At 38.2% G+C, this 25,866-nt stretch overlaps 1 protein-coding gene across 10 annotated transcripts in view; it reads left to right on the plus strand.

The window, feature by feature from the left end:
* The window catches only part of SLC8A1 (solute carrier family 8 member A1), a 389,853-nt gene that overhangs the window by 65,516 nt on the left and 298,471 nt on the right, over positions 1-25,866 (plus strand). For 7 of the 10 annotated variants that reach the window (XM_054474978.2, XM_054474979.2, XM_054474981.2 and 4 more), the window contains one exon: positions 13,713-15,541. In XM_054474978.2, coding sequence (XP_054330953.1) covers positions 13,734-15,541 — 1,808 coding nt within the window. In that variant the 5' untranslated portion in view covers positions 13,713-13,733. Of the gene's footprint in view, positions 1-13,709; positions 15,542-25,866 lie in introns of those variants that run through there. The other 3 variants (XM_054474975.2, XM_054474980.2, XM_054474977.2) reach the window with 1 other exon arrangement.

Raw genomic sequence — 25,866 nt, forward strand, 5'->3', positions numbered from 1 at the left:
GGGGGCTAGGGAGACAGATGACTTTTTTATTTTACTTTAAGCAGGGTCTCACTCTGTCACCCAGGCTGGGGTGCAGTGGCATGATCATGGCTCACTGCTGTCTCTACCTCCTAGGCCCAAGTAATCCTCCTGGCTCAGCCTCCTGAATAGCTGGGATCACAGACATACGTCACTGTGCCTGGCTAATTTTTTAATTTTATTTTTGTAGAGATGGGGGTCTTGCTATGTTGCCCAGACTAGTCTTGAACTCCTGGGCTCAAGCAATTCTTCCTCAGCCTCCCAAAGTGCTGGGATTATAGTCATGAGCTACTGTACCTGACCTAGATGACGTTTAAGGGCCTTCCTAGCAATCAAAGTAGTTTTATAAGGGAAACTTGACATTTGAGATGGGTCATGGAAGATAACTATAAAAGCATTAGAAAGGATGATGTGGTACATATTTGGGTAATTTTCATCTAGTAGCTCAGCTGACTACTAGCTGATATATTGACTAACAGTAAACCTGCACAGATGGATAGGTGTTATATTATAGATGACCTTGAATGCCAAAGTGTAGGATTTGAATATCATAGCTGCAGACTGTTAGCAGAATTTCCCAGTTTTACAGATGATACTGAGAGAGGGAAAATGACTTCTCCAAGGACATATGACTGGTCAGTAGAGCTGAGACCAGCACTCATTTCTTTTAGTCCCTAGACCAGTGAACCTTCCGTCTACCACATTGACCCTATAAGTGTGGTACAATGCAATTAAATGCAGTTGCATGGCTCTGACCTCAGAGAGCAAAAGTCTTGTATAAATTATAGAAGCTACTTTTTGTCCCTGCCAAACATGATCTCATACCCCAGCATATCTAAGAAGGTAGGTCTGTGAATAATCCTGTTACAGAGAAGGGTAATTACAGAAGTGTCCACCTAAGACCTTACAATTCAACAACCTTTTGGCTGGTTTCCTGCAGAATGTCTTTTAAATCTCAGCTTAGATGTTATTTTTCAGCTGAACCTTCTCTAATACTCTGGTAGGTGAAGTCCTCTGTTACTTAGTTTTATAGAGTCACATTTTTACTTCCACAGCCATTTATTCGAGTTAATAATTACGGATTTCTTTTTTTACTTTAAGTTCTGGGATATATGTGCAGAGTGTTCAGGTTTGTTACATAGGTATAGATGTGCCATGGTGGTATGCTGCACCTATCAACCTGTCATCTAGGTTTTAAGCTCTGCATGCGTTAGGTATTTGTCCTAATGTTCTCCCTCCCCTTGCCCCCACCCCTCAAAAAGCCCCAGTGTGTGATGTTCCCCTCCCTGTGTCCATGTGTTCTCATTGTTCAACTCCTACTTGTGAGTGAGAACGTGTGGTGTTTGGTTTTCTGTTCCTATGTTAGTTTGCTGAGGATGATGGCTTCCAGCTTCGTCCATGTCCCTGCAAAGGACATGATCTCACTCCTTGTTATGGCTGCATAGTATTCCATGGTGTATATGTACCAAATTTTCTTTATCCAGTCTTTCATTGATGGGCATTTTGATTGGTTCCAAGTCTTTGCTACTGTAAATATTGCTGCAATACACATATGTGTACATGTGTCTTTATAATAGAATGATTTCTGTTCCTTTGGGTATTTACCCAGTAATGGGATTGCTAGGTCAAATGGTGTTTCTGGTTCTAGATCCTTCAGGAATCGCCACACTGTATTCCCCAATGGTTGAACTAATTTATAATCCCATCAACAGTATAAAAGTGATTCTGTTTGTCCACAGCCTCACCAGCATCTATTGTTTCCTGACTTTTTAATAATTGCCATTTTGACTGGTGTGAGATGGTATCTCATTGTGGTTTTGATTTGCATTTCTCTAAAGATCAGTGATGATGAGCTTTTTTTCATATGTTTGTTGGCTGCATAAATGACTTCTTTTGAGAAGTGTATGTTCATATCATATCCTTTGTCCACTCTTTGATGTTTTTTTTCTTTTTTGTAAATTTAAGTTCCTTGTAGATTCCAGATATTAGACCTTTGTCATATTGGGTAGATTGCAAAGTCTCCCGTTCTGTAGGTTGCCTGTTCACTCTGATGCTAGTTTCTTTTGCTATGCAGAAGCTCTTTGGTTTAATTTCATCCCATTTGTCAATTTTTGCTTTTGTTGCAATTGCTTTTGGTGATATAGTCATGAAGTCTTTGCCCATACCCATGCCCTGAATGGTATTGCCTAGGTTTTCTTCTAGGGTTTTTATGGTTTTTAGTTTTACATTTAAATCTTCAGTCCATCTTGAGTTAATTTTTGTATAAGGTGTAGGGAAGGGGTCCAGTTTCAGTTTTCTGCATATGGCTAGCCAGCTTTCCCAGCAACATTTATTAAGTAGGGAATCCTTTCCCCACTGCTGGTTTTTGTCAGGTTTGTAGAAGATCAGATAGTTGTAGATGTGTAGTGTTATTTATGAGGTCTCTGTTCTGTTCTATTGGTCTATATGTCTGTTTTGGTACCAGTACCATACTGTTTTGGTTACTGTATTCTTGCAGCAGTATAGTTTGAAGTCAGGTAGCGTGATGCCCCCAACTTTGTTCTTTTTGCTTAGGATTGTCTTGGCTATACAGGCTCTTTTTTTGTTTGATATGAAACTTAAAGTAGTTCTTTCTTTTTTTTTTTTTTCTAATTCTGTGAAGAAAGCCAATGGTAGTTTGATGGGAATAGCATTGGATCTATAAATTACTTTCACAATATTGATTCTTCCTATCAATGAACATGGAATGTTTTTCCGTTTGTGTCCTTCCTTATTTCCTTGAGCAGTGGTTTGTAGTTCTCCTTGAAGAGGTCCCTCATGTCCCTTGTAAGGTATATTCCCAGATATTTTATTCTTTTTATAGGAATTGTGAATGGAAGTTCATTCATGATTTGGCTTTCTGCTTTTCTATTGTTGGTGTATAGGAATGCTTGGGATATTTGCACATCAATTTTGTTTCCTGAGACTGCTGAAGTTGCTTATCAGCTTAAGGAGTTTTTGGGCTGAGACACTGGGGTTTTCTAAATATAGAATTATGTCATCTGCAAACAGAGACAATTTGACTTCCTCTTTTCCTATTTGAATATCGTTTTTTACTTTCTCTTGCCTGATTGCCCTGGCCAGAACTTCCAATACAATGTTGAACAGCAGTGGTGAGAGAGGGCATACTTGTCTTGTGCTGGTTTTCAAAGGGAATGCTTCCAGCTTTTGCCCATTCAGTATGATATTGGCTATTGGTTTGCCATAAATAGCTCTTATTATTTTGAGATGTCCCATCAATACCTAGTTTATTGAGAGTTTTTAACATGAAGCGATGTTGAATTTTATCAAATGCCTTTTCTGCGTCGATTGAGATAATCATGTGGTTTTTGTCATTGGTTCTTTTTATGTGATGGACATAATTATGGATTTTGGGCAGTAATTTAAATGAACATCTGTCATCTGTCTTCCTAGCTAGATAATAAGTTCCATAAGGAGAGAGATTACGTCTGTCTATCTCATGGTTATAGCCCCAATGCCTCACACTTTGCTATATACATAAAAGACATTTGATTTTTTTTAATGAATGAATGTTCTGTCATTAATCATTGATATTGATGAAAATAATTGTTGCATTAGCAAAGGTTTCATAGATAGAAATTATCTTCAATTGCTAATTAAATTATTAAATAGCATTTCTTCCTCCAGTGACTTTTTCCTCTACCTTTTTCAATGGCTCCTTTTAGGACCACCTTCGTGATAGATAAATTCACATCTATTATAATCCTCATCTATCACCAAAAGACAATAATCTAGCAGTGTCAGCATAGTTACTAACATTAAAACCATACCACTTAAGCCAATTTTAATAATTTTTCAAACACAGGTATATAAGATTGGTTTAAAGAACATATTCACTAGATGCCCTAGCTAGTAGAGAAAAACCGTGTATTTCTCTACTAGATTTCTGTAAGAATGTTGTGTTTTCCCATGTCACCAACACTCTCTTTAGTCCTCTAAATAATAAGATTTGACTAGTTTCTTTCTAAGGTGTTTTTCATTTTTAAAGTGTATTGTAATATGTAATATATAATATACAATATTGTAATATGTAAATAGACACTTGGTGTTAGAACCTTGTCACTGAGTATATTGTCAGGAACTTTAGAAAATTGTAGCATACAATACTGATGGAGAGTCACCCTTATGTGAGCACCCATCACCTTGACTTTTTAAAATATGTTTCTTTTTACTTTCTACTTTTCCACTCTTTTCAAGAACAGCTTATTCTTTCAAGGACTGTAATTTGAAACTATGCAGGAAAATGTAAGACTTACAAACCTCAAGTTGATAGGATTCTGTCTTCTGAAATGCTATCTACTTGAAGATGAATCCTAATGACTCATGGAAAAAGCTGATGAAATTCACCAGCCTCTGCTCACACAACCAGCATTTACCTTGTTAAAAAAGATTTAAAAAGAAAAAAATCCTGCTGGATTGACTGTCATTCAACTTGAAATTGGATTCTATATTAAACATCCCCAGTTCCAAGAGGCAGGCCAGAAAGAAGAAAGAGTGACCACAGAGATTCATTCTTGAGTTGAAATGAAGAAAGAGAGTAGGGGCTGCCCCCTAAAGAACCTGTCATTTGAGGAGCACAGCTTTCCTTACCACCCAATACTTCATTTTGGGGTTCATGTTTCTGCATGTTTTCTACCTCTACTTAGGGCTTGGGTATAGAAACTGAATAGGTCTCTGAAGATGTCCCTTTATCCTAAGTCTTTGTCATCTGCCAATGTAGTGACCTAACAATCCTTGCTTGTTTCTTCTTAGAGAAGACAAAACACCTGCAGCAACATCATGAAGTAGGAACTTTATATTACTTCCAGTGCTTTAATCTCCCTTTTGGGGCCCCTCTTATCTCCTATTAAGATCTGTCCTCCTCTGCCCTCTAGTCCCCCACCTCCTGGACACATATTCACTAAGGGGCTTCATATTTTGATCCTGCCCGGAGACCCATTCTGTGAGAGGGAAAGCACAGCTGACATATTACTTAACATCAACATCTTACGGATATTAGAACAAACACTATTTTCTGATTTTCAGGCATGCACTTCCAGTCTGTTTGCTAAACAAGCCCCATGCCCTGTGTGCCGTTACTGTGCTTCTACTGAGTTCTGCTCTTTCTGCCTTACACTTCGCAAAGGGTGGTCCAAGACCACCCACATCACAATCACCTGGGATTGTTGTTAAAATTCAAATTTGGAGATTCCTCAACTGTATCTGATGATAGAGCCCAGTTAACTGCATTTTAATTAGTTTCCCAGGTGATTCTTAGATGAACTGAAGTTGGAGAATCATTGCTCTATGTCTTTGTCCATATCATTTCTTCCTTTTAGAATGTCCTGTCACATTCTCTAGCCGTTGTCATCCTTCCCATCCCTTCCTTTTATGGAATTTTGTCAATTCTTCCTAGTATTAATGGTCATTGGAGTAACTGTCGCTTGCAGACTGTAAATTTAGTAAGTACAGGGACCATGTGTCAATCATATTTGCAATCCCTGTAGTGTCTGTTATGGTGCTTTGCACATAGAAGCTACTCCATAGAGGCTTGATGAATAAATGAAGGGTTCATTCATTCTCTAGAACTAGAAACATAGGAAGGGCTCACTATATATACAGATTTTTAAGATTAAATGTCAACCAGCTATTGGGGAAATACTTTTAGGTAGAAAATCCTTTTTGGTGACCTAGATATAAAAGCATGTATATGGCCTCATTCTTTTTCAGTGTGTAAGGTCAAACATCAAAGAAATGCTGCTGTTTCTCTTCAGGGTTAGTGGTGAACAATTATTATGAAAAAGAATTACCATTGTCTATCAGGAGGCTTCTGAAAGATTTACAGAGTCCAAGGCCCTGCCTCTGGGAGCTCATTATAATTGAAATCTCTAGCTTGCAGGACCACAGTCTGAGCAGTCTGAGATTTCTAGAATGCTGGGTTTATTAACTCAAGACCCAAGGTACATTAACCTGGAGACTAGGTAGTCCACTTCAGTGCTCAGTGTCACTGTTCAAATGCCTGGAAAGTCTCTTCTCTTCAGTGAATCTCTAGTAATGGAAGGGTCCTTGTTTCCACAGAAGGGACTCACTCCTTGACTCTGGCAGTGCCCCACTAGAATACAAGCTCCTTCGGAGATATGTTTTATTTATCTTTGAAACACAGTGTCTGGCATATATGAGTGGCTAAGAAAAGCTTGGCAGATAAAACCATAAACGAATGTGTTGTTTTTGCATTTCTTTGGATTACTTATCAGCTTAAATTTAAGATGTTAAAAAAAAGACCCCCAAGACAGTAAATTTTTGAGCTGCAATGAAATTCTTTTTTAAAAAATACTGAATTATTGTTATTAGAGCAAAGTGTTAACCTACTTGTTATAGCAAAATTCTGTATCATTCTCCCTGGCTTCCATTCATTATCCATTCCCCTCTTATTTTAGTTTTGCTTGCTTACTGCTAGGGATTCTTTCTCCATTTGCTTTTCTCCTGACCAAATGGAAAAACCTTGAGTTTACTACATGAGTTTGGAGTGATTTCAGACCTCTGTCTTCAGCTGATGATCCTCCACATGGCTCATCTTTCCATTGCTATGTGATGAATAGAAGTGCTTACAAAACTTACTTGGGGAGTGGGAAGGCATCAGGCAGGAGTGGAAACATGTGAGGCTCCTTGATGAGATAATGCAACCTACACACATTTATTCAGGTGGGAAGAAGGGGCAGCATGGGAGGTTAAGTAGCTAAATCTTGAGCTCTTTGTCCCCAGAAAACATTGTTAACTTATTGTTGCGACAATAAAAAGTTTCTGCCATTTTGGAAATCGTTATAGTTTAATGCAAAATGCCTGAATTAAAATTCTAGTTCTGTCACTTAAGTCTATATGACTCTAGCCAGCTTACTTTCATGAACCATTTATTTTTCTCATTTGTAAAATGGGAATGATAATATCTCCTTGTAGTATCGTCAGAAAAGTCAGGGACAGTGAATACAAAGTAATTAGCACAGTACCTGGGACAAGTAGATGCTCAGTCAATGATTTCAGTCATTAATGCCATCAGTGCCCTGAGTAGGGCCCTTAAGCCCCGCTCTGTGGCTCTGGCATAATGAATTAGAGGACAAACCTGGCTAACTTCACATGGAGCCCAAGATTATCAGAGCATCTTCCTTCTGCATTCTTTTTTATTTATTTTCTATCGAAAGACTCTCTCTTTTCCAGCTTTCTTCTTTCTACCCATATTTCCATGTTAGCATGCAGATTAATATTTAAATTTAAATGCTTGGTGTTCTTTCCCTTCTGTAGGGCCTCTACAATGAAGGTGATTTTTGTTGTGTTTGAATATGTGTCTTTTAATTGTATTGGAAGGATGGGAAGATGTACTTCCTTGAGTATGTCCAAAGTGTTAGGGCCCTCTTAACAGAGCAGATAAAATAAGCAAGCCAGGGCTGATGTTGGAAGACACACACCCAGGTTGTGGGGAAAATGTCAGGGCCCGGGTGCTCTCTTTATGCTGGAGATCAGTTTTTCCAGCCCAAGGGTCTTTGCTCATGAGTCTGAATCATGTGTTTCCTCTCTTCTTAACACTGACATTGACTACAATCTGATTTTGAACTCTGCTCATGTTAGGGTGCAACCATTTCACACAGACAACATTTTTTAACTGCAAATGCTTAGGCCCGTTTCCCAGATTCTGATTTACCACTGGAGATTTGGTGAATCAGCACATGACCCTGTGAGCTTTACTTTACTCATTTAATAAGCAGATGTTGTGCATCTTCTATGTGCCAGGCTGTGCTGTAGGAACTGGGAATACATCAATGAAAAAAAGAAACGAAAATCCCTGCCCTTAGAGAGTTGCATCTTTTGGAGAGAGAAAGACAATAAATAGAACCATTGAATAAAATATATAGCATGTAAAAAGTAATAAGAGCTGGCCAGGCATGGTAGTTCATGCCTGTAATCCCAGCACTTAGGGAGGCTGAGGCAGGCGGATTACCTAAGGTCAGGTGTTCAAGACCAGCCTGGCTAACATGGTGAAACCGTGTCTCTACTAAAAATACACACACAAAAAAAAACTAGCCGAGCATGGTTGGCGGGCACCTGTAATCCCAGCTACTTGGGAGGCTGAGGCAGAAGAATTGTGTGAATCCGGAAGGCAGAGGTTGCAGTGAGCCGAGTTCATACCACTGCACTCCAGCCTGGGTGACAAGAGCAAGACTCTGTCTCAAAAACAAAACCAAAAAAGTAATAAGTGCTATCTAGAAAAATAAAGCAGGGGAAAGGGCCAACAGTGCATCTCATGAGTTTTCAACAACTTCATTATTTTATATCCTAAGTCTATCTTTCCTTTTGTGACCACGTTGCCTACCTTCACCCTAGTTTCTTCCTTTCCTGGACAGTTTCAGCAGGTATTTTTGGACATAAAGTAGGGGCCTGACTTCTGTTTTGTGAGTTTCAGAGAAAGGCTTGAGCCTGTGATGTGACCACTCATAGCCCATGCCCTTCAGGACCTGTCCCAAAGTATTAAACAGCAGAGAGGAAACTCTTTCTTTGGAGGGGAATATTAGGTATTAGCAGAGAGTCTCTGTGTAAATGAGGTTTTCTTTTTTTCCTGAAGTCTGGCCATGGTCTGATAGCCTGAGGCTGGAGCCAGGGCAGTAATTTTCACTTTAGGTGAGATGGTCAGATGAGAAAAGCCTTCATCCTCTGGCATCATCTCTTTATCTAGAAGCATTTGGAAGTGCTTGCGTTGCTAGTGGATAAGGATTTATGGTTGCTTTAATGTTGCCTTAGAAACAGATTAATTGCTTAGCTTTGAGGCTTTCGGTCAGCAAGAATTACATAGAAGGGAATTCCAAGTACTGATGAAGGCCATCAAGGAGTTCCTTGGAATAACCCCAGCTGCCAATCAAGAGGATGCCATTAGGCTGACTGTCCAATATATTGGGCTGGTAGGAATGCCAGCATATGCCTTTGCTCTGAGTCACGTCCTCCTTGGTAGTCAAAACTGGCTATAGCTTCCAGCAGGGAATGGTCACTATGCTGCCAACCACTCTTCAGGCCTCTGTTCCAAAAGCTCTCCCTCATCCTTTGCAAAAGCCGTTTGATCTATCTCTTGCAGATGTGGGTTTCTATTCCTTGTAGCTGTGACCTCTTCCTCTAACACAGCTGGCTGGACTATTCACAGCTGGATATCTTTTTACCATCCTTTGTCAGTGCCATTTGGGTTTATAATCTGTAGGTGATGGGTTGTGTGTTGTTTTAAAATAAATAGTGATAAGAAGATAATTTGGGTATTCTTGATACTGTGCTGAAGTCTCATTTGGATGATGTAATGGGTATTTTAAGTTAGTACTGCTCATAGTTGTACGAGTTGATCTGAATCCACCATAAAAATCAGCCTATACTTTGTATTGGTAAATTAAGGCAGAATATAAGAAAGCCAGGCAGCAAATCAACATATCCACAGTCTCTATTCTTATCTTTCTGCTTAATTTGTATGGAAATATATATTTGAGGGAAAATGGGGAGAGTTAAGTAGAACTACTTTGAATCTGATAGAGGAAAGACCCTGAAGGAAAGGAGACAAAAGGATGAAGAAGGAACTCACATTTAGATAACACCTATTCCACATCTTCATGGGCATTTGGATTTGGCATTAATTTAATACGAAAAAGAAATTCAAGTCCAGAGAGTTCTTTCCAATTGCTTCATTGCCAATAAGCTACATCAGTGTGCTGTGTCCACTGTTCACAAATTATAATACTGCCCTCTTTTGCATATAATTGTAATGTTTTTAGTTAACACCGGAAGCCCCCTTCCTTTTTCTCTGATAATGATGATGGATTTTTACTGATCTGTCTACCTTTAGACATCTGGTGACCTTTTGGCTAAGAACATATTGTGGGATGTGGGCTAGGGAAGGGATAAAGGGCAGGGCTTTTTCTTGGCTGGCCTAGGAGATTGCCCTGACAGTGCATGCAGGAAGAGGTTGCCAGGCAATTGCTAAAAGACCAGATTGAAGGGCAGCTGTCTCTAGGAACATGCTAGCCCTCATGTTACATCACAGTTATTGATGCTTGTCTGTTTGAGTCTAATCCATAAGATGAAAGCCAGGCTACTGGAAACCTTCCACAAGACTTTTGCTAACTAGGCCCTCCTGACTCTGCATGGAAGCCAAGAGGCTTTCCAACGGGCTAGTCCAAGCCAACCCCAATAGTTCTCAAAGATTACTTCACACACTATCAGGGATGATATAATGGAGCAGTTAATTATATCAGTCTTGGAAAAAGACCAGGGGTTGAGTCTTAGTTGAGGGGTTTACTGTCTGTATGACTTTCAGCAAGTACTTAACCTATCTAAGCCTCAGTTATCCAACCTCTAAATGGGCTAATAATACCTACTATTTAGGATTATTGTTAGGGTACTGTGTATTGCACAATTCCAGGGGTGCTGTTCTCATGGACTATAATGGAAATAGCAACACTAGGCATTTTGTAACATAGCAATGCTGGCTAATGGAAATATTAAATATAATTGATATGTATAGAGAGAATTTAGCATGGTGTCTGTGACTGTTTAAGAATGGAATCTAGTATTCTCTCAGGAAATTGGTTATAATTTGGTGTTGAGCTCTTTTGAAACTTGCTTCTAAGAAGGAAAAAGCAAAATAATTTTGGATACAGAATCCAAAACTTATATCCAAGATGTAAGAAATTGTTACCTAGTTCAGGGAATGGGAATAATTTCCATATTCTGGAGCTCAAATGCCAGATCATAAAAGGTCTTAGAAAGCCTGTTGAGGGGTTTGAGCTTTGTCCTCAGGGAAGCGGGAAACCAATGAAGAGTTTTAAGGGACGTGAAGAGTGTCAGATCTGCACTTTAGGAGTTTCATTTTGGCTGAAATGTGAAGAATGGAATGATGCGATTTGGCAGTAATTTGAAGGGAGTGGTTAATTATATCAGTCTTGGAGACAGACACAGGTTTGAATCTCCCTTCAGTGTTTATGTTCAGTACTACTATTTATTACAAATATTTCACCTTTCTGATTCTTTCAGGTCCCCAAGACATTTCTTTCACCATTTTAAATGTTAGATATCTTCTGTATCATTTTGTATACCTGCCAAGTATTGAGATCACTTATAAATTAGATTTTATATAGTAAGCAAATGCTGGTCTCCTTGTTTCCACCCTTGCCCCTTCAGTCTATTCTGCACTGAACCAGCACAGAGATCCTTCTAAAAGAAAAATCAGATCATATCACCCTCTGATTAGAACCTCCCAGTGATTCTCATCTTCTACCCCATCAAAGCCCATGCCTTATGGCAATTCAGTGTTCCCTGATCCATTCTCACTCCTGAGCCCTGCCCCCTTGGTCCATTGCCCTCATGCTACATTGGTTTTCTGTGTTTCTAGACTGTGCCAAGCATGATTCCCATTAGGACCTTTGAACTTGCTAGGAATTCTTTTCCTACAGATATCCACAAGACTTGATCTTTCGTGTCCTCCAGGACTTTGCTCAAGTGTTACCTTATCAGAGAGGCCTTCCTTAACCATCTAATATGAAATCTTGCATGCCATGTGTATACACACTGACACACACACACACACACACACACTCCCACACTCCTTGCCTTCTATAGATTGCTCTGCACACACATGTACCATAGGACTTTTTAAGCTTCTGATATTTATATTTGTTTGTTTCCTCCACCATTAGAATATAAGCTCTGTGAGGACAGAGACTTTGTTTTATCACTGGTGAATTCTCAGGATCTAGAAGAGAGCCTAGCAAGTCTTTCTAAAATACATATTAAGTATGCATAAATATTGTGGATGAAATGGATACACAAGGGAGTTGGAACTAGATTTTCCAACATTCTTGCAGGATGGTTAAATTTCACTTTGTTTCAAGCAGAAATCTCAAAGCCTTTCAAAGACTGAACAAACAGACATACTGACCAGAACTTTTGCATATTTTGAAAATATGCTGCCTCTATTTTTCAGCCTTTTACTTAGTTTCAAATTCTACTGCTGTAACCCTCCTCTGGTTTTCTTTAGTATGGGAAAAATGTCAAAGAAGCTTATCTCCCTGTAGTGATGAGCTATAAAGGGCTTTAGGCTATGGTGGGATCTCTGAGGGTCTGCCAGAATGTCCTAGGCAAGGGTGTTCTCCTGGGCCCTGGTGCAGTTTGCAGTATAAGCCATCAGCAGCAAACATAAGCCAGAGAGTGTAGGCGAATGTGGGGTGGCTCTCAGCCAGCCCGAAGCTATGAAAGCCTCTAATCCAGCTCCTCTTTTAACTTTTTCCAGGACATAAGGGTATGTTCTGACTCAGGGCTTCTTCCTATTGCTGCTTTATCTGATGTCATAACTTGGTCTGTCCTGCAAGGCCTGGGAGACAGTTACCTTGACTTGGAGCAGACCTTCCTCTACTTCAGTTTCCCCTCACCTCCGTCCCAGGTTCTGGAAGCAGAGGGGATGTAAGGTCTGAGTAGAGTTTTGCTTGAGCTGGTGGGTGAACTTAAGGCCGTGGTGGTTGAGTCCACCGCTATGCCTACCAAGCTTTGTGTGCTGCTCACTGACTCTGTTGCCATGGCCCTCCTTGCCTACCGTCCTTCATCATGTGTATATTTTGTGGTCACTGTTGTCATGCCACATGAGCTAATTTAAATGGAATTATTGGTCCTGCATTTTTTGGTCACTTGAACCCTCGACAGAACTAATATGTATTTTAGAATGACCATGGAAAATATGACTGACACCGAGAAGGAACATTTTAAGGTTGGTGACGCTGATTCCACAGCCTGCCAGGCTCTTTCCCACAACTAGGCCTTGGCCTGGTTATCTTCCTTTCCAGCCTGCAGAAAAGCAGGCTCTGTACACAGATGTGAAGAGCTGTGCTTGAAGAACCAGATGCCCAGCTGCTAATGTATCAGCAGACCTGGGCTGGCTGAAAATTAGGAAGAAATGTGCTCTCATCAAAACATGCTTTTAAAAACTGTACTTAATGTGTGGGAATATTGCATTATAGCAGAATTTTTTTCTCCTCAAGAACAAATGCCATTGAGCTTTCATTTCAGGCAAGCTTGAAGTTTTGTGTTTCCAAGTAAGTGTGGAGCAATAGGACATGATTTCATGAAATACAGTGTAAGATGCTCTCTGGCATTTAAGATAATCACCAGGCCTTGTGTTGGTGTTTCAGAGTCTGATTTTCAAAGCATCAATTGTAATAAGGTGCTTTTGGCATTGAAACCATTTTTGGAAGATGATGTACCAACACAAATTTAGAAGAAAATCTGCTTTAGTCAAAAAGAGGAAATTGTTTAATGCTTCAAAATTCCTGTGTTTTTTGGCTATTAGCATGCATAAATGTGTGTTTAATAAGGCAAGGCTATATAAATTGAACTTTTCCTTTCCAATAAGTCAATTGTGTATCTTGCTCAGTGAATGGATACTACATGTAGTAAATTCACAGCAAGATTGAGTTGTAAACTTTACAAAGGATTGCTTAGTCACTGATGGAGTCTTAGAACAATCATTCACCATAGATTTTGTGATGGTCAAATATACACAAATTTTGGTAAGAGTAATAAAAATAAGTAATTAGTAATGCTTTGGATGCAGCTCTAATGACATGACTTTTTTTCTGCCCTCTCCCCCATCTTATTTTTACCAGTAGGTTGTGACAGTTGGAAGTGTCATGTACAACATGTGGCGATTAAGTCTTTCACCCACCTTTTCAATGGGATTTCATCTGTTAGTTATTGTGACTCTCTTATTTTCCCATGTGGACCGTGTAATTGCTGAGACAGAAATGGAAGGAGAAGGAAATGAAACTGGTGAATGTACTGGATCATATTACTGTAAGAAAGGGGTGATTTTGCCCATTTGGGAACCCCAAGACCCTTCTTTTGGGGACAAAATTGCTAGAGCTACTGTGTATTTTGTGGCCATGGTCTACATGTTTCTTGGAGTCTCTATCATAGCTGATCGGTTCATGTCCTCTATAGAAGTCATCACATCTCAAGAAAAAGAAATAACCATAAAGAAACCCAATGGAGAGACCACCAAGACAACTGTGAGGATCTGGAATGAGACAGTTTCTAACCTGACCTTGATGGCCCTGGGATCTTCTGCTCCTGAGATTCTCCTTTCAGTAATTGAAGTGTGCGGCCATAACTTCACTGCAGGAGACCTCGGTCCTAGCACCATCGTGGGAAGTGCTGCATTCAATATGTTCATCATTATTGCACTCTGTGTTTATGTGGTCCCTGATGGAGAGACAAGGAAGATTAAGCATTTGCGTGTGTTCTTTGTGACGGCAGCCTGGAGCATCTTTGCCTACACCTGGCTTTACATTATTTTGTCTGTCATATCTCCTGGCGTTGTGGAGGTCTGGGAAGGTTTGCTTACTTTCTTCTTCTTTCCCATCTGTGTTGTGTTCGCTTGGGTAGCGGATAGGAGACTTCTGTTTTACAAGTATGTCTACAAGAGGTATCGAGCTGGCAAGCAGAGGGGGATGATTATTGAACATGAAGGAGACAGGCCATCTTCTAAGACTGAAATTGAAATGGATGGGAAAGTGGTCAATTCTCATGTTGAAAATTTCTTAGATGGTGCTCTGGTTCTGGAGGTGGATGAGAGGGACCAAGATGATGAAGAAGCTAGGCGAGAAATGGCTAGGATTCTGAAGGAACTTAAGCAGAAACATCCAGATAAAGAAATAGAGCAATTAATAGAATTAGCTAACTACCAAGTCCTAAGTCAGCAGCAAAAAAGTAGAGCATTTTATCGCATTCAAGCTACTCGCCTCATGACTGGAGCTGGCAACATTTTAAAGAGGCATGCAGCTGACCAAGCAAGGAAGGCTGTCAGCATGCATGAGGTCAACACTGAGGTGACTGAAAATGACCCTGTTAGTAAGATCTTCTTTGAACAAGGGACATATCAGTGTCTGGAGAACTGTGGTACTGTGGCCCTTACCATTATCCGCAGAGGTGGTGATTTGACCAACACTGTGTTTGTTGACTTCAGAACAGAGGATGGCACAGCAAATGCTGGGTCTGACTATGAATTTACTGAAGGAACTGTGGTGTTTAAGCCTGGTGAGACCCAGAAGGAAATCAGAGTGGGTATCATAGATGATGATATCTTTGAGGAGGATGAAAATTTCCTTGTGCATCTCAGCAATGTCAAAGTATCTTCTGAAGCTTCAGAAGATGGCATACTGGAAGCCAATCATGTTTCTACACTTGCTTGCCTCGGATCTCCCTCCACTGCCACTGTAACTATTTTTGATGATGACCATGCAGGCATTTTTACTTTTGAGGAACCTGTGACTCATGTGAGTGAGAGCATTGGCATCATGGAGGTGAAAGTATTGAGAACATCTGGAGCTCGAGGAAATGTTATCGTTCCATATAAAACCATCGAAGGGACTGCCAGAGGTGGAGGGGAGGATTTTGAGGACACTTGTGGAGAGCTCGAATTCCAGAATGATGAAATTGTGTAAGTTCTATATTATATGTGTGTGTGTGTGTGTGTGTGGTTCAGTGTGTTTATGAATGTGAGTCTGTGCATCATTTTTTAAATTAAATAGCATACAACGAATGGAATAGCTTTTATACAAGATCTCTTTCAAGATACCAGTCTTTGCTTGGGTGCCAATTAGCAGTATGCTCTGCACACAGAGATCTGAAATTTATTTACATCAGAATTTTATTTTTACTTTTATACATTTACACATTTTAAGTACATGGTGACTATGATAAAATGAGTGATGGGACACAGTTTATCAGATGACTTAAGACAGGCTAAAAATGTGTCTTCTATTTCAAATTACACGGTATATACTCAGAAAAGGAATATTTAAAACATCACAATAGGTCTCTAACTTCATTTCTGAGTACAAATTGGGAAAACCCAAAAAGGAAACACCTCTGAAAAGAATTTCTTGGCTACCAGGGCGGGCTGAAAATATTTTTGTGGCTTTTATGTGACATTGTGTTTTGTGACAATATAAGTTAATGTTTCTGCTTAAATGCCAATGCTAAATTATGACCAATCCTGCTTCTTCAGTGCTATGCCAACATGGGAAAGGCCATCCAGCCCTTTTGTAGTTCAAGTCTGGTTTTATTTTACATCCTTATTAAACAAACCCTCTACCCTGCTGATACAGCGATGGAGAGAGAAATAAGTTTCTGTCCACATGTCTAGTTGTCAGGCAGCAGGTGAGAGAAAAGAAGGAAAAATTTATTCTTCCTCTTGGTACTTTACAGTGGCACTGTCCTCATGTAGTAATATGAAGTACCCAGTTGTTAAGTGATTCTTCCACTGAGAGATGATATTTAGAGGGCTGTTCCCCCTTTGCCTAGGAAAGTGTGTTGCACTCAGCTCACCAAAAGCACACCAGAAAATCTGACTGTATGAACAATTTCTGGGGGGGAGGGAGGGAGGCTGGCAGGGAGGCTGGCTATAATATCTGCAGTACAACAAAGGACGTTAAAATGAGTGATTATGTTGGTTGAAGCATTGGACATTTAGAAATTTCAGGGAAGAAAAATGAATATATAAATACAGTTCTAAAATAGTTAACTCTTATGATAATGGCATATGATATGCCAAATGGTGAATGCATGCTCTTTAAATATGAAATTTCTCCTACTGAAATTGAGAGAAAGAAAACAAACCAAAAAGGGGGAGGGGATGGGCAGAGAGAACAGATTTTCCTGGAAGAGCCTTCCAGTGTCTTTACATCTCTTTGTTGTTACACTATAGTGATAAGTAGTGTCGAGTACAATATCACAATGAAATCAAGCAAAGCAGGGATTATAATATCCATCTTCTGATGTGTGTAGGGAGCATAGTGTTTTGATTAATATCTGTTTTATGTTAATTATAATGTTGTTAGTGTTCCACTTATTGAGATGTGTTTTGTTGGGATACTCATTTTACTGAAAGATAGTGATCTAGTAGCAAATTAATATCCTTCATATCCAAGAAAGAATTTTTTCAATGGTCTTGCATTGGAAAGTTCATGTGTGCCCAGGTTAACACAAGTGAACTTTACTCCTTTGCTAGGAATTCTTTCCCTGTTGATTATATTTTCCCTAATGATTATGTTTACTAATCATTTCAATTATGAACCCTTCTGTAGTAGATAGCACTTGTAATCCATGTAAAAGTGTATTGCGTGTTGTTAAAGGTATATTTCATGTTGTTAAATGAACTCATAAGGGTAGCCCTTAAAACACCTTTAATCTGTGTTTTGTTTTGTTTGTTTGACTAAGCATATTTTCTTTTGAAAATTTAATCTTACCTTTTCTTAAGAATAAGGACTCTATACTGGTTTATTTGAAAAGCAGTCTTTCCCTATCTATTCTGCAGTTCAGGACTTTTACCAAACCATAAGTAACCTTCTTTTGGGTGGTACAATGCAGAAGAATAAGGAAAAGGATTTTTAAAAAGGATTGACATTGATTTGATAGAATAACTTATTCTGCCAAGTTCCATTTAAAACATTCATCCTATGCAATTAAATTGGAAGGAATATTGCCAAATTCCGTCTTTAGAAATTTAGATTTCTTGTGAGAATTGGTAAACGTTGGTGGAGTTGGTGAAAATTGGCTAATAATTCATGCCATCTATATATGTATGTTCTTAGGAGTATTCAAGATCAATCGCAAGTTTCTTGCTCTATAAAATTGTTACTATACTTCATTTGCTCAATTGAAATGTGAAATTTTAGAAATGGCAAAGCATTTAATTTATAAGTGGAATGAAATTACAGCCCTACATTTTTCTTTTTTCTAGATTTTTAATTTTGAAGAGATTTCATCTTGACTTCCTAGAGTTTTATTACTGACAAGCTTTGTAGATGCTAAATAGGTCTATTGATTGTACAAATTTGTTTGGCTGGGACTTAACCTTAAATTAAGCACCAGGATTCAAACACAAGGTTTCTAGAAAAACATTATCAAAGATTTGTTGATTGCATGTCTTTGCTATTGGGAATAGTGCTGCAATGAACATACGAGTGCATGTGTCTTTATAATAGAATGATTTATATTCCTTTGGGTATATACCCAGTAATGGGGTTGCTGGGTCAAATGGAGTTGTGCTGCCCTCTTAGCAGCTTAGAAAACATTATTTTTTTATGGATCATTTTTCCTTTGGCAGTTGTCTTATTTCCATACAGTCAGATCCAAGTGAAAGAGTTTGTCATCATGCAATGGAGTCAGACTATGTAGACTAAACTCAACTTATCTTTAAGAATGAATTTATATCTCATTAAATTACATAGTTAATCTTGAAAGATGTCCTCCTTCAAAACCTACAGTACTTAAACAAGGCTGATGGTGCCACCAAGCTTTATTAAGTACTTTGGAAAAAAAAATGTTTGTTTAATGTTGTGCACAAAGCCAGACTTTACTATTCTTTCCAGAGCACCATAAAGAGATTCCTGGAAAAGCCTAAATTTAAAGGCTAATTTTAAGAAGTCCCTAACCAAGGTAGAAATAAGGTCCAATCTGATCAAAGATGGAGAATAAGAGGCAGTACAGCTTTAATGATTGTTGGATTCCAAAAACAAGATAGATTCCTAATCTTTGATCTTATTTTTAGTGTAGAAGTAGCCATTTACATTTATAATATAAAAATGTCTATACATATTTATTCATATTCTCACATAAATGAGTTGAATTATTTCAACTTGATAAGTGATGCTTGTCATTTCTAATAAAATATATTCTCAGCAAAACATTTTAAAATTACAAAGCAAAATCCCATTAAATAGATATAATTAACAGCTAGCACATGCTTTTTTATAAACTCAATCAATGACACATACTAAACCAATGCCAACTAATTTTGACTTACAACAGGGAATTCTGTCTAATGTTAACAGCTAATAAAAAATAAATGAAGAATATGCTAATTTGATTTGTGGTTTGGTAGGTAATATCTACACATTTGAAGTGCTGTTAATCATTGTTCTTTAATGGTTCTAGTTTAATGGTAATAATTATTACAAAATATTGTTTGGTATTTCAAGGTCTAACATTAGCTTAACTGTTTTGGAAAAATGATAAGGCTAATTAACTAATGTAGATACAAATCAAATTTAATTACTTAGTTATAGCCCAGCAATAGTATTATTTTTGGAAGACAATTCAAAAGATTATGAGCATTTAGTATTATATATTTAAAATACAGAGTTGAAAAATCAGAGTATGTAAGTTAGAATATTTACTTAATATACTCCTTAGAATATCAGCTTACCAGAGGTTCCTAGTCATAGTATAACATATTAAACAACGGGCCTACCCAAAGTTAATTTTGTTTTAACAACTATTATATTTTTCAGTGTAGTTGTAACTTCATTAACTTTAGGAAATAGTATGTGTAAGACATCTTAACAAATATAGCTGTCTGATGCTCAATATTTATATCACATTTTACTCTTTTTGGAAAAAAGACTAGAAAGGAAATAAAATTTCAGTATTATATGGGTTCTACGGAATTATTATTATATTCCAGGGAAAATAAATATTTTGTTTTTGCTATTTATGGGACCTGTGTTCTTTTCTTGTTCTATAGAATTCTCTATAGACTTAGCTATATGAGATGGCAATTCAATTCTGAAAGTAGAACAAAATACAATAAGACAGCCAGATGTAAACAAGGTGAAATGAAGATATTAAGAAAATTTGAAGTGATCAGAACAGAAGAAGAATTGTGTGGAGAAATCAGAAATGATGAAAAATATTAGAAAAAATATCACAAGAAAAGAAAGGCTGTTAGCACATACCAATTTTTGCACATAATTTAATAACTCCAACATATTCAAGCTTTACTTTATAGCAGTAGAATTTTATCTGTTACCTTTACAGCATACTATGGAGGTATGATATTTTATATTGACATATAATTTTCCTAGGTAAGATACCAATGTAAGAAATTTGTATGGAATAACTTTAGCATTTGAATGGATTTCTGCTTTAGTGGATTCTCTTTTCAGAACAGAATATTTATCTCTTTTTAGAGCCAAATCACATATAATACATCTGCAAACCTAAATTATAACTACAAGATGTTTTTATAAATGCATGTTTTCTAAATGCATAGCTATTATAAAAAATAAGATAGGATAAGAGCCAAAAAACATTTACGAGTCTGAATTTAGTACTGCCAGGAGCCTAAATTGATTATGTGCAGAAAGGTTGTTTATGGTGTCAACCAGATTGCCATATTTGCTATTATAATCTTATTTTTCCAGCACTAATTAAAGCTTGGGGTTATAATATCATTATGTAAAGGAATTTTGTCTTAGCAATTGAGATTTCATAGTTCAGCCACATTGAAATGTTTAAATTACGGGCTCTTTTCTTAGTCATCATTCAAGGCCGTTACATAGAAGGCTGATTGCTTTACTGGGTTAGGGGCAGAGGAGAATTTATATATCGGTTAATCTGCACATACTTAATAAGCTACAGATTTGTGGCCATCAGTGGGCTACGAATTATAACGGAAATAGAGAAAATATGCTCCTTATACTCTAAAATGGGAGATAATGAGATGCATATTCTGTTAAGTAGAAATTTCATTTAAAATTTCATTTTAAAAACATTTTGTAAACTATAGGAAGCCTTGATTTTAGACAAAATATTTCCATTTGCTTTTGGAGGACAAAAGCATAATTTAAAAGAAAAATGGGATGTGCATTGTAAGATGGACTCATACCTTGGTAAATCTAAGAGTATGGGCAGTTTCAATAGACAGGACCATTATCAAAATTAGTGAAAGGCTAAGTGAAAGTACATTTTGTATAACAGGATTTTAAATCATTATGAGGGTACTTAAATCAACCTGAATACATCCTTTAAAGGATTATTATTTGTAGAACGCTTTTTGTTTGTGGAATGTGTAGAAACAAAATTTGGAAGACTAATGGTATTACTGTGTTGTTTTCCAAGCACGTTCTCAAATGCTTTTTATACATGTGATATTATAATGACCCAAGGAAGTAAGTAAGTGACCTTGCAGATGAAAAAACTGAAACTTAGAGAGATTAAGTAATTTCTTCAAAGTGCTAATAAATTATGGATCTAGGATTTGAACGCTTTTCTATTTGAAATAAAAGCTTATGTGCTTGTTCTTCCATACTGCTTTGCCTCTTGAAGGTCCTGAAGAGAATTTAACAGATTTGTAGTAGAATATTGTTAGTACTTTATTTTTCTCTTTGTTAACTAGTCCTTGGGTCTCTAGGAATGGTTCTGCTTTACTTTAATCCTATGGATATTGAGCAGCTTTTGAGGAGTCCTTAGCGATTGACAATTAGCTATTGTCACATCATTTTCTCAGAGTTATTGCTCTGCCACCATCTTGTAATCTGAGTGGATTTTACACTAAGTTGTGAAATGGGAAGAGGTTTTCTTCGCTTTACTTTCCTTAGGATACCATTAACCAAGGGAAGGAGATTTAAATATACTTAATTCTTTTGAGTAGAGCAACCTTGAGGGTCTAAGACATACAAGAGGTTATTTGTTGTTTTGCTTCTCTGTCAGCTAACAAGGCTGAGATGTGGAAAATTGCCTATAGGCAACATTGTAATATCATGGGAACCATTGAGGTTTTCCTATAAAATATCTTCATCATATTCCCTCCATGGCTGAAATCTGACCTTGGAGATTTATTGTTTGGGGTAGAACATCGATTAGTCCCTTATTACAATATAAATGCCATGAAACTCAGAAGTTTAGCCTTGCAACGGTAGAGTTAAATGGCTCTGGGCCAGGTGGCAGGAAAGGGTGAGAAGATAGCTGAATGTACTGTGGGTAAGTGGCATATGAGATAATCTTTGTAACTGCCTTGGGTGAGCCCGCTGAGGGTCCCAGTGGAAGGTGCTGTGTGGGCAGGTAGGACTCAAGCTGCTGTCTTCCCACAGTGCCTTGCAGTTCCTGCCCTGGATTTCTGGTGGGAAGTCCAGAAGGCCCTGGGAGGGAAAGCAGCAATTAACAATAATATGGGAAGAATTAGAGGAAATCTCCATTGCCTCCTCTCCTGGCTCGACACGCTGCCTACATAATACCCATCTATTTGCCAAAGGTTGAGCCAAGCCAGGGCCCTTTCTTTTCACAGACTTATACAGCTGTTTCACTATAGAGCCAGGCTAAATAAACAATTCTTTTTCATTTCCTGCCTTTCTCCTGAGGACTTGGTGCTGTAGATGACAATTTCTTTCTTTCCTACAGTGTCTCCACAGGGCTAAATATGGAAATAGGCATTGTGTTCTTTGGTGACAGTTGAAGATATGAAGGTAAGAACGAAAAGCAGAACCTGAGTCCCTCACCTTTCAGGCTGGTGCTCATGATAACAGGGCAACCGGGTGTTGCAGTATACTTAACAATTCACATATTAATAAAATACCCTAAGATATTTTCCAGATAGAGTTTTTTGATTTTATTTTTGCTTTTCTATGCTTACGTATGAGATATCTGGGGTCCTAGGTATTCTGAAGCCTTGTGGTGACCCTTGAAACCAAGGCCACACCATTTTTCCATGACAAATTTCCTGAGATAAAGATGGGCTTAGGAGGATCGCTAAACTTGGAAATTTGAGCTCTCTGTCCCCTACCAGCTTTGTGCCTTTCAGCCAGTTACTGAGGTTCTGAGTCAACTTTCTCACCTGTAAAATGAGGAAGATGGTCATAGTGCTGTTGGTGATGGTGATTTTGGAAATAGTGGTAATGGTGGTGGTGATGGTTGTGGTTGGAATGGTGGTGGTTCTGGATATGTTGGAGGTGGTAGTGGTGGTGATGCTGATGGTGTTGGTGGTGATAGTGTTGGAGATGATGGCGGTAGTGGTGATTATTTTTGGTGTTGGTGGTGGTAGTGGTGGTGATGATGGTGATGGCACTAAGATTTATTAAACAACAAGTTTCATGCTATTCTTAAAGTATCCGTATGACTTAATCTTTGCAACTATATCAAGTAGCTACTCTTATTATACTCATTTTACAGATGAAGAAATTGAAGCTTAGAGATTTAACTTTCTCTGGGTCACACAGCTAATAAAGGGTGGATCCAGAATTCAGCAGCACTGCTTGACTGTAATTCCCATAAAGTCTTATTCAGGACTGTTTCTTCCTTTGAATGGCTTCCATACACAAGGAGGAATATGTTTCAGGCTGTGGTGCAGTGACACTAACCTCAGCACATGCTCATGCTGCTCAGAAGATGAGAAACTAGAGCAGTCATTTATCTTTTTCTGGGATTCTAGAACGTGTATTAACCACATTGCACCCCGTGCCCCACTCTCCATTAACCTAGAAGACCATGAATAGCTGAGTATGAGAGGCAAGGGAATGCTAAATGTTTTAGTCCCTCCGTGTAGCTGACCTACCTAGTTATTGTTGGTTTTGGTTTGTTTTCTCTCACACAATATTTATTTCCCTTTGTTCCTAGTTTTTAAAAAGAAACTTCTTTATTCCTAGTTTTCTGTCATTGCCTGCTTTGGCGCTGTAGCATTTAACTTCCTTATATGGCTGAATAATGAATGCAGCTTTTCTTCGTACTTGAAATAGCAGTTTTTTGGTCTTTTTTTTTTTTAATATGTTACCAGACAATCTAAATTAATGACAACAAAGAATTAGTATCAGGGGATGCTGTTCCCTTGTGTCAGCACTAAAAAGAGGTTAAAAGATTATATTCTGTGACCCTGGAGGTGGTTAACAGTAAGAATTATTTATTAGGAGACTTTCCTAGAATAAGTGACCTGCATAGCAGTTCATCTTATAAAAAACTTAGAATTCCAACCTCCGCAGCACATAGAATTTTTAGATATATTTTTTAAATGCCCAATTCCAAGTCATTCTTACTTCTGAATTCTCTCTGGAGGACAAGAACAAACAAAAAATTCTACCTAAAATCACATGAATGTCCAGTTACATCTTGCATATACTTTATACAAAACCAATGTTCAGGTGTTTCTATAACAAATTTGTTTTTGAACAAGGTGGTTTTTTTAAATTTACCTTTTGTAGGCAAATTATTGGTCTATTTGGAGTAAGCCTGATAGCAATGTGTTTATAAATATAATTATAACCTTTAAAAGAAGCCTGCAACTGTTAGCTTTCAACAAAGAACATTTGTCTTACACACACACACATATACACACAATTATTAAGGAAAAAGTGAGAACGCAAAATTAAGTCCTATTTGCACAGGGTTTAATTCTTAGGGCACAATTAAAGAAAAAGAAAAATCCTAATGTTACAAGGACAAGTTTCCTTCTTGCACACTAACCATTACAATCTTGACACAGTTTTGAAAAATGAGCTATTCAGTTCACTGTGTATATCTGTGTTTCTGGGATTTGTATATCACAGAGAGAGAAAAAGAGAGAGGGGCAAGGATGGAGGGAGGCAGAGAAGGAGGTGGAGGCAGGGTGAGTAAGAAGGAGGGGTAGGCAGAGAAAGAAGGAGGGGAAGAGAAAGGAGGCAGACAGAGGGACAGAGACAGAATATACAGTCCTGATTAGATTTCTGCTGTGACTAAAATGAACTGAAGCCTGGAATTAGTCCATACTCTTGCTCACACAAACAGAAGACAGTATGAGAGTAAGGAAATAGAAATGGGATTCACTCAAGCTGCTTCTTTATTAAAAATAGACAGCAACTTTGTCCTTGAAATCAAGTGTATGTGCCTGAGTGTGTTTGAGAAGCCAGAAGTAGCCTGTGGAATCCAGAAGGGCTGGGCCCTATTCATTGATTCCTGCTTCCAGCAAATATTCTATGAGCATCAATCCCATGCCAAGCCCCTTGCAAGATGCTGTGACAACAGTGGTACCTAAGACATAGCCTCTGCCATAGAAAACCTCAAGCTTTACTAGAGGAGATGGATGTATGAATGTTCAGTCCTACAACAGTGTGTATGTTTAGTCACCCTAAAGCTTCTCTGTGCCTTCTTTGGCCTCCTTCTCTCAATGCCACCTGATGGGGCTCTTGCCGCTGGTGTTTAGGCTGAGAATAAATGATGATGAGCTGTCAGTGTTGTTGCTGTCCGCTCTAGGAGCAACCCACCCCCTGTGCCTGCTTTTCCCCAGAAGAAAACTACAGGGCTCTCTCTCCTCTCCTGTCCCCATCCCAGATGGCTCCTGTCACAGTTTGGCTGCCCTCTCTGATGGAGACCAGAAGAGCAGAGATTAGGAACAACTCAAATCTGATTCATTTTTCATAGCAATAATGAACTCAGAAGAATGTGAAGTAGGGAGAGAGTTTTGTCTTCTACTTCGCTTCTTAATCCTTTGCATTACTAGGGGAAGCATGTGTTACTCACACCTGAATCCTTTCTCTAAAGGGTATGAGTTTATTAAGCATAAGCAAATGAGGCTACTACAGACATTGAAACTACTTAGCCAGGAATCTGATGAGCTGAGGCTCAGTGCTTTTGGGGTCTTAGGCTCAGGTGGCCTAGTACCTCAGAATATCCTGACATGTTGTTGAAGTAGGCCAGACAGATTACCCAGAAAAGACAAAAGATCAGACATGGGAATCTTTCTGAGCTGTTTTATTATGCAAAAAAGAACCCTATGTGGGTTGTTTCTCGGATGCTATAAGCTGATATATTCTAGGAAGTAATTTATCTGACCTACACATAGTCTAGTAAAATGGAATAATATTAATATAATGTAATATAATAAACAGTTAATATGAATATATAAGTGTAGAAGTAAACATAAAACAAATAAAATAATGTAAAGAATATTAAGTCCAGATATTTATCTGACAATATCTAGAGCTAAACTATCCTGCGGTTGTTATTTGTTTGGATAAT

The sequence above is a fragment of the Pongo pygmaeus genome, chromosome 12 (genome assembly GCF_028885625.2).
Source record: "Pongo pygmaeus isolate AG05252 chromosome 12, NHGRI_mPonPyg2-v2.0_pri, whole genome shotgun sequence".
Lineage (NCBI taxonomy): Eukaryota > Metazoa > Chordata > Mammalia > Primates > Hominidae > Pongo > Pongo pygmaeus.